This window comes from Vicia villosa, unplaced genomic scaffold (genome assembly GCF_029867415.1).
Source record: "Vicia villosa cultivar HV-30 ecotype Madison, WI unplaced genomic scaffold, Vvil1.0 ctg.000428F_1_1, whole genome shotgun sequence".
Taxonomy (NCBI): Eukaryota; Viridiplantae; Streptophyta; class Magnoliopsida; order Fabales; family Fabaceae; genus Vicia; species Vicia villosa.
The window spans coordinates 243276-252489 of record NW_026705204.1 but is presented as its reverse complement, the minus strand read 5'-3'; the positions used below and the strand labels follow the sequence as shown (position 1 = coordinate 252489).

The 9214-nt window shown below is 33.0% G+C and overlaps 1 protein-coding gene across 1 annotated transcript; it reads right to left on the bottom strand.

The window, feature by feature from the left end:
• Positions 1–947: 947 nt before the first annotated feature.
• On the bottom strand, positions 948–4380 carry LOC131628162 (uncharacterized). The gene is made up of 3 exons (XM_058899029.1): positions 4188–4380; positions 2669–3604; positions 948–1369 (listed from the first exon to the last, which is right to left on the bottom strand). Exons 1-3 carry the CDS (start codon positions 4191–4193, stop codon positions 1196–1198), a joined length of 1116 nt encoding a protein of 371 aa, XP_058755012.1. The 5' UTR covers positions 4194–4380; the 3' UTR covers positions 948–1195.
• Between the last annotated feature and the right edge of the window lie 4834 nt (positions 4381–9214).

Below are 9214 nucleotides of genomic sequence, written 5' to 3'. Positions count from 1 at the left end.
TATAATTATATATAAAAGTTAAATAATATGATTGGGGTCGAGAAAAAAAATCATCAACTTCAAAACTCCGAATAGATAATTTTCACAGTAATCTCTATTAACAAATACAAATTGACATCCCTACACATACGACCTTCACAAAAATATACTGATAAAATTTTCATTGAAGATACATCAGACTGAGTGCCACATTTTACATGACAACATCAACAAGTTAATGATTTTTTTAATGAAACCCAACAAAATAGTAGACGACTCTTTTTCTAAAACCATTGGTTTCAAAAGGAGATTTTGACTTAAAAGCTTATATTTGTGATTTAGTTAAAACATCATGCAATAAATCTCACTAGATACCACTTATGGTCTCCTAAAAATGACTTTTAGAAGGATCCCTACTAAACTCTAATATGTAGGATTGTATAATGAAGAAAATACTTAGTTTCAAAATTTTAACTTCACTAAGACACAAACAACAGAGTCAAACCATGTGAAGCATGACACTGATACAAATAGGCATTTAGTTCACAATACAGTTGTAAAGCACATTTAAGACATGCTTATTAAAAGTAAATGACATATTCATCCCACAATCACAATTAATCGCTTACTCATACACATCCATGATTGGCAGAATCGCGATCATGCTCGTAGATTTGTTCGATTAAAAAGTATTGCGAATGTGATTTGAAAGTTGAAGTTTTTTATAAATAATTTATGTTTCTTAAGCATATTTATGAATAAATATGCAGCATATATAAGTTTGTAAAATTGGTAAGATCTTACGATCCGTGTTAAGATCCCCCGATTCACAATTGTGTTAAGATCCCCCGATTCACAATTGTGACCCCTCCCCGATCCTATGTAAGATCTCCATTTTGACTACCTTGAGCATATGACTCATCTCTTTGATTAATTGAATAAATATCCTAAGGAAATGCACAATCATAGAACAAAAAGGGCTACTAATATGAATGATGCAAAAGATTAACAAATAAGAAAGAAATCAACATATCTCACCTAGATTAAAAAACTGAACATACCACAAAACTTCTCAACTAAGAATTTGTATGCCAACCTACAAGTTATCATTTTCTAATATCCTTGTTCCTCATTCATTCTCTGCGTTACCCTTTTTTTTCATTTTCCTTATGCTCACTAACTTCATTATTCACAGCATTCTCTGCACCATTCTTATTCACTTGGTTTCGGAGCCAATGTCTTCGTTATTTTCATTCTTTGCAACTGTTTCTGCACTAGTTTTCTCTATGGCACTGACTTCCAAAGGCCCCAGCTTAGCTTCAAGATCTCTGACAATAGCTTTTAGAGATCTTACATCGCGGGCTTCTGCTAACCTGTTGCTTGATGATGCCTAACACAAGACAAAAAATTTGAATAATGATTATGAGAAGAAAATTCAGGTATCTTCTTCCAAAATGATATGGAAAGGATAAAAGGAAATTAATGCTAAATTTTACAATTAATGCTACAAATCAAGCCTAAACAAACTCAATATTAAAAACAAATTCGTTCTCGAGAAATTTTGTCATTGGAATTATCTGTTGCAAATATTGTTTAGTCATACATAAAGGAAATTCAACAGAAACTGAGAACATGATTGAATCTGAGATCTGAAGCAGAATTGTTACGAGGAACTTCACAAATAACCAAACATAATATAATACACTCATAAGTATTGAAAGTTTCAAATAAGCACGACTGTCGGATGCAAGTGCAAAACAACTAACATTGACAATGCATAGTTTGTCAAATACAATCTTTTGACATTTCTGAAGTTATGGCATTAGCTTATATGGCTGTTGAAGTAAGCCACAACCAATGGTAAAACAAACTAGCATATATTTAACCCACATGGAAAAAGCATCTATGGTAAAATAAATATTAACGGAATCTTATTTTAGCTTTTGCGTTTCACATTTTTATCAGATCTCATTTAATGAACATCTGTAAGCTCGTAAGCAATTTTATGTAAGTGAAGAACCATAACCCTATTTTAATAGATAAGCTCCCATAAATAAGAAAGTAATCCAAACTGAGCCTTAGCTCAAGTAGTATCGACTTTCCGAGTGTTTGGGGACTACTTGAACTGCATTGTTAGGACTCTAACCCGCCCTCCACTTCCCTACACAAGGTCTTAGTCACTCGGACCTCTTTTGAAACTGAAAATCGGTACAAGGATACTTGACAACTCACATGGAAATTCAGAATGAAAAGTGAGACTTGGAAACTTTTTATGATGGTCATGAATAAACAAAAAAAAGAAGGTAACAAGAAAGATGCTTAGTGTCTATACTAAAAAACTTACTATTTAGCATAAATTTTGTTTCTGTGGTGATAAAATGTTGAACAGGTGATAGCGTTAAAGCTACTATCTGAAGCCTTTGCTCGAACATGTGATAACAGTTTTGTCACCGCGAAAACAAATACATTATTAACTGATCCCCATTCATTAATGTAAATAAATGACAATAATCCTTTAACAGTCCATCAATAGTTAAATTGGAAATCTTTTCAAGTATTTAGAATGTTTTTAAACACAAAAACGTTAAGATTGAAATTTTGAATAATAAAAATAGTACTGAATTTCAGTCACGCAAGGTTTTAGTTATACCAAAAACATCCTATGTCTCTATGGTTATTATCGACTAACCTGTACAATTCGTTCTACTCGTCGATTAAGATCTCCGCCAGATGCATCCTTGTGGATTCCTTTAAGCAAATGCAATAAGTGGGAATGAAGATCATCTGAGCAATGTTTTCCAACGCTACATTGTGCAATAGCCGATCGACAACCGACTGCATAGAAAGGGCAATTCACAAGCTTCATCGGACAAACAGTTATGCAGTGCCTATCCATTTCACGTCTCATAATGTTATCCGTACACTTCTGCTCACATGGAATTACTTTAAAAAGACATTCTGAATCATGCTCCTTCAAATAAACAGCGCTAAACCTCGCATTGCATCCCTCATTACGGCAGATCACAGGTTTGAAATTGCAATCATCAACATGGTTGGCAAGCTCTTCCGCGTTAATAAAACTCATGCTACAATGAAACGAGTTCTTGAAATCAACATTCCTTAGCAAATTTTCAGCAACTTTTTCTCTTCTATCCAACAACCAAAAACCCTTCGTTTCCATCTCCTGAACAAAATCATCTATATTATCTTCTCTCTTATCGCTCAGCAACCATCCCGAAACTTGACTCAACAAATTCCTCTTCGAATTAACAAAGTCATCCACAAAACAAGAAATAATATCGAAAGGATGATCCGAGACTTCACCATCCGCACCATCGTCAAATATAACTGTCTCAGCAACAAACGATTCACTTCTCTGCGTAAGATAATCAATCATTTCTTTCCTCAAATCATCCGCAACTGAACCAGCAGTGCTAAAGGGATCTCCAGTTGTGTTATCAACACAAGCAGAGGCTAAACCTGGCAGGAACATTTGAGCAAGCTTGTGAACTATTTCTGTATCATGTAAATCACAATGGAACATTGGACCTCCCTCTTTCTCATTCTCAATCTTCTCCGGCGAAAGGTCCACATCAGCGTTAGGCGCCTCCATGCTTGATATAACCTACCACAAATTTTACAAAGAAAAATCATTGTCATCAATTGTTTTAGGGTTAAATAAGTTTTTTGTCCCTATAAATATTGCAGTTTCATTTTTAGTCCCTCCTGGGTTTTGGCAACGGTTTTAGCTGGTTTTGGCAACGGTTTTTTTTTTTAAAAACAGTTGCCTAAAGACAGAGAGGGACTAAAAATGAAAACTGCAATATTTATAGAGACCAAAAACTTATTTAACTCATTGTTTTATTATCCTGTAGCACCCTGACACCTCGAAAAAAAAATACTTATCATATCGACGTGTCAGTGTCGTGTATGGTGTCCGTGCTTTGTAAAGGCACAAAATAATTTCCAAAACCTAATTTTGTTTTCCAATTCTTGTGATTGATATCAAAATAGTCTAATCCAATGAACAAAACACAAAAATTTCAGATGAATATATACTTGCAATGTACGATCCAAACGGAATACACAAATACATACAGAAATAATGCAGTGAGAAAAAAAATTTTGAAAATTTATAAGAAATGATAATTGATTTCAATAATAATAACATAATTTCAGAAAAAAGGAAGAGGGAAAGAGAAACTAACCGACATGGATTGTGATGTGAGATCTAAGGGATGAGTGTGGATATGATAGAGAGCATGGCTGATTGTGATGATGCAGGAAAACGTGGCTAAATTTAGGAGAGGAATCAGGGTTGAGGATGAATCTCAATAACCATAACCGTTATGTTTTCTAATTCTCTTTTACTTTTTGCATAAGGGTCTGTTTGGTTCAAATGAGGGGGAGGGGAGGGGAGGGATTTTAATGGAGGGAGGGGAAGGGGAGGGGAGGGGAGGGATTTTTTTAATTATATATATGTTTGGTTCAAACGAGGGGAGGGAAGGGAAGGGGAGGGATTTTGGTTAAAAATATGTTTGGTATAAATTTCTATCCTTATAATTTTATATAAATGATATGATATTCAAAGGTGGAAATTTCATAAATACTTTTTTGAAAATAATATTTGTAATATTAAGTGATTAAAAATTCATAACTTACCACATAACGTTAAAAATTCAGTACATTTGATTCTTATTATAACTTTTTACATAAATTAAACTATGTTTGATAACAATTTTTAATTACATAAAATAACTTATTACTAAAATATTGCGGTGATTATAATTTTTATTAAATAAAAATTTAATTTGAAGTTGAAGAATAATTATAATAAATTGATAAAAACAATAGAGAAAAATCACAAAAAAGAAAAGCAGAAACACAAAAGAAAACAATAGTTTTAAAATAATAAAATATAATTGAGGATATTTTAGTAAATATATCAATTTATTAAATATTAAAAGTGACATTCCCTCCCCTCCCCTCCGATTCCCCCCAATTCGGGGGAACGCAAAAAGTGTGATTTGGAGGGATTTTGCTCCCCTCCCCTCCCCTCCTCTCCCCTCCTAAAAATTGAACCAAACACATTTTGTTATAAATATCCCCTCCCCTCCCCTCTCTTCCCTCCATCTACCTTCAACCAAACACACCCTAAGGGTGTGTTTGGTTAAAACAATATTTTATAATTAAAATGATACAATATTAAAAGAGAGAGTTAAAAGTGTAAAATAGTTTTACTCTATCATCCAATAGAGAATCATTAATATGTCATATTATTAAAAAAAAATATTTAATTGTATACATGGTGGTGATTGGTTGACAGTGCATCACCTCTTTTATCTAAAAGTTATTTTATATTCAAACATTATTTTTATTTTGAATGTGTATTTGTTGAATCATTTTGAGAAATTATGATGTATCGGAAGTCTTTGGGTATTTTTAGTTGAAGAGACTTGGCAAAGCTGCAAGCTGCATTAAATGTTAGTTTAATCATTGAGACAATTCACTCGTTTCCTTTACACGTGGTCCTAGACTCATAGGTTAAGATGTGGCGTTTTCCCCTAAGATTCTCGAGTGCACTTAAGTGTCATTAGATTTTCGATGTGTAATTTCGCTCGTTGATTTTTTGTCTTTCGCTTTCTTTTATTTTATAGTATCGATTTGATTCATCTAGCTTTATTATATAAAGTTTGTCGTGATCTTTCAAACAATTTTTCTTATCTCCCGTAAATGGACCTTATATTTCTTCGCAAACTCTTTCTTCTTCTCTTAAGTTCTAGTGATTTTCGACATTACTATTTTTCCCTATTATTTGGGTCTATTCTTCTTTGTTCACCCTCATTCTCAAGTTCCTCTTGCTCTTAGTTGCTCATTCGCTTCACTTTTTAGTCAGATATCATTTCTAGTCCATTTACCTTACATTTGTTGTTTTAGCTTTCTTGTATTTATCATGGCAAGTATATAAAATATTCTTGAGAACATAATGAATGAGCCTGATGGTGGAGATTCTTCATTATCAACATTATATGAGAATCCAAATGTTTTAAATGTTGATATCCTATAAGTTAATGTTGATCTGCAGAGAGTGGTGATGGATCCCTCAATGCCTCTAACAAAGGACTAATGATTATTTTGAAGAATATGGAGAAGGGAAATCCAATATCTAGATTTAAGGAAGGTGGTTACTCGTCTTGCTTCCTCCATCAGATCTTATATGAATTCGGATGCGGCTATAGAGGCTTGAGATGAGCGACGAGTTTTCTATTTTACCACTACTTTTAAAGCGACATATGGTCGGAACCCTAGTGACATAGAGATTAAGGATCATCTTCTTTTTCATGACAACCAAGAAAAAATGGTTAAATAGGGACACATGGGCTAGGTGGAACCGGTGTAGGCTCATATGTATTGTTGGGTGGACCCCAAACTGGTTAAATAATTTATAACTTTGATAGTGCTAAGAAATTGGAGGAGGATAATATGGAAGCATGGCATTCCTTTAACAGGTTGGTTTCACATGTTGATATTGTCAAGAGGATCTGCATCCTTTTTATGGATGCTTTGTCCCCTTCTGTGAATTATTTTTCTTAATTGAGGTCTAGGTTTCCTTTAATGGGTTTCAGGAGTGTTAGAACAAGATTTGGTTCTGCACTTTATCTTTAAGTTTTGATGATAACAACACATATATTTTATATGTAAACAATTTTTTTTTCTAATGTTTTCTTGAGTGTGCAGATCAAAAGCTCTTTATGATTAAGGACTGTTGTCTAAAGAATCATCAGATATGTTGTCTTCAGAAAGACTGTTCGCTTCTACTTCTGAAGAAACATCAGTAGTTTTATGGAATGGTGAATGTTAATCAGCATGGGATCTTCTGTGTACTTCTCAAAAAGTTGCTGCTTCAGAAGTCTCAAGTGTCTCCAGAAGAAATAGGTCTACAAGAAGTTGTTGCTTTAGATCAGAAAACAAAGTCTACATCAAATGCAAGTTGTTGCTTCAAGATCAGATGTCAAGATATGTTCGTCAGATGAGTTATTACTCGTTACTTTGATGACATAGTCAAGATCAGCTGATATTGATCAGAAATACAAACTAGTTATCATGATTCTATGTTCTGATATCAAGATGTGTTCCTCAGATACGTTGTTGCATTAATATCTGAAGACATTGTTCTATTCTGAAAGACTCTAACACTATTGCTCATAATGTGATATGGTTTCTTTCTCACTCCTCAAATCAGTTATATTACTTCAAATACAGATTTGTTTTAAGAAGTCCCACGTCGTTCTTCAGAAAAGTTGTTGTTAATATTTCTGAATGACAAAGTTTTGTTCATATTGGCTCTGATGTTTTCATGCTATCCCAACAAAGTAGTTTATGAACTACTCATCAGATAAATACTAAGAAGAACAAAGAAAAGAAAGTGATCTCATCCAAGTTCACTACTTCAGATCATAAGTACATCATATAAAGATAAGATCAAGAAACTTTCTTTAGAAGATTCAGTATAACGGTATGCTTGAACTACTCCACTATTACCAAGACGTTCGTACTATTTAAAAGTTGTCTTATGTGCCATCATGTAAAAGCTGCAAGGTACATGCTAAGGAAGTAACGTTTTATACTATCCAACATCTACACTTGATTCTATCCGTCGGAAAGTAACCGTTGTCTTTTAGAAAAGACTCTTCTATCCTTACAACGTCTCTTTCTCTGAAGACTATAAATGAAGATCAAGACTTCAGAAGAAAAAGTGCTGGAAAACAGCCAAGACTTATTGCTTAATGTCAAATGCTGGTTGCTATTACGAAATCCAAAAATACGCTCACAAATGCTACAGCATGCTACTACTCAATGCGAAGAATCCAAATCTCAATCAAAGCAAAGCAAAAGTTGTGCAACATTACGAACGCTGAAGCTGAAGAGGAAAAAGAAAGAAGAGAAAGAATATTACTACAAGATGCTACCCAATATTTATCATATACATCTTTGTAGAAACATGTAAAAGCAATGAGTGTTTGCTCCTATCTTGTTCGTGTTGTATTTGTACTTAAACATTTGTGTAATCTGCTTTATAGAAGCAATCTTGTAAATAAAAACATTAATCAATTTCTATTGATTCCTTGAGTGACTATTCTTAGTTTGTATACTCAAGAAGACTTTAACAGTTTGTCATCGTGGGAAATCTTCTTTAGGGGACCAATTGGGTCAAAATTCCTAAAGGAGTCGTTGATCGTTATATCTCTTAGGGTCTGTTTGGTTCAAATGAGGGGGAGGGGAGGGGATGGATTTTAATGGATGGAAGGGGAAGGGGGGAGGGATTTTTATTAATTGTATGTATGTTTGGTTCAAATGAGGGGGGAGGGGAGGGAAGAGATTTTGGGTAAAAATGTGTTTGGTTCACGAGGGGAGGGGGGGATTTTGGTAATAATTTACATTTTTATCCTTATGATTTTATATAACTGACATGATATTCAAAGGTGAAATTTTCATAAATAATTTTTTGAAAATAATATTTGAAATATTGAGTGATTAAAAATTTATAACTTACCACATAATATTAAAAAAAATTGAATACACTTAATACATATTATAACTTTCGGCGCAAAATTATCTATATCTTGATAACAACTTTTGAATACATAAAATAATTTATTGTTATATATATATATATATATATATATATATATATATATATATATATATATATATATATATATATATATATATATATATATATATATAAACAAAATAAATGAACGGTTTAAAATTTTATATAAAATATATATAATAGAATATATAATAAAATTAGAAAAAATTATTATAAATAAACATAAAGTGTGATAAAAATACTTAGAAAGGGGGGGTTTGAATAAGTGTAGCTTTAAAAACTTGACAGATAAAAATAAATTGCACAGTTATTTTTATCCTGGTTCGTTGTTAACTAAACTACTCCAGTCCACCCCCGCAGAGATGATTTACCTCAACTGAGGATTTAATCCACTAATCGCACGGATTACAATGGTTCTCCACTTAGTCAGCAACTAAGTCTTCCAGAGTCTTCTGATCACACACTGATCACTCCAGGAACAACTGCTTAGATACCCTCTAAGACTTTCTAGAGTATTCTGATCCACACGATCACTCTAGTTACAACCTGCTTAGATAACCTCTAAGACTTCCTAGAGTATTCTGATCCACACGATCACTCTAGTTCCTTACAACTTAATGT

Excerpts from the sequence above, each read along its gene's own strand:
- LOC131628162 (XM_058899029.1), bottom strand. Across the intron at positions 1,370-2,668 it reads GAGTAGAACGAATTGTACAG|GCATCATCAAGCAACAGGTT; the intron begins GTTAGTCGATAA and ends GTCTTGTGTTAG.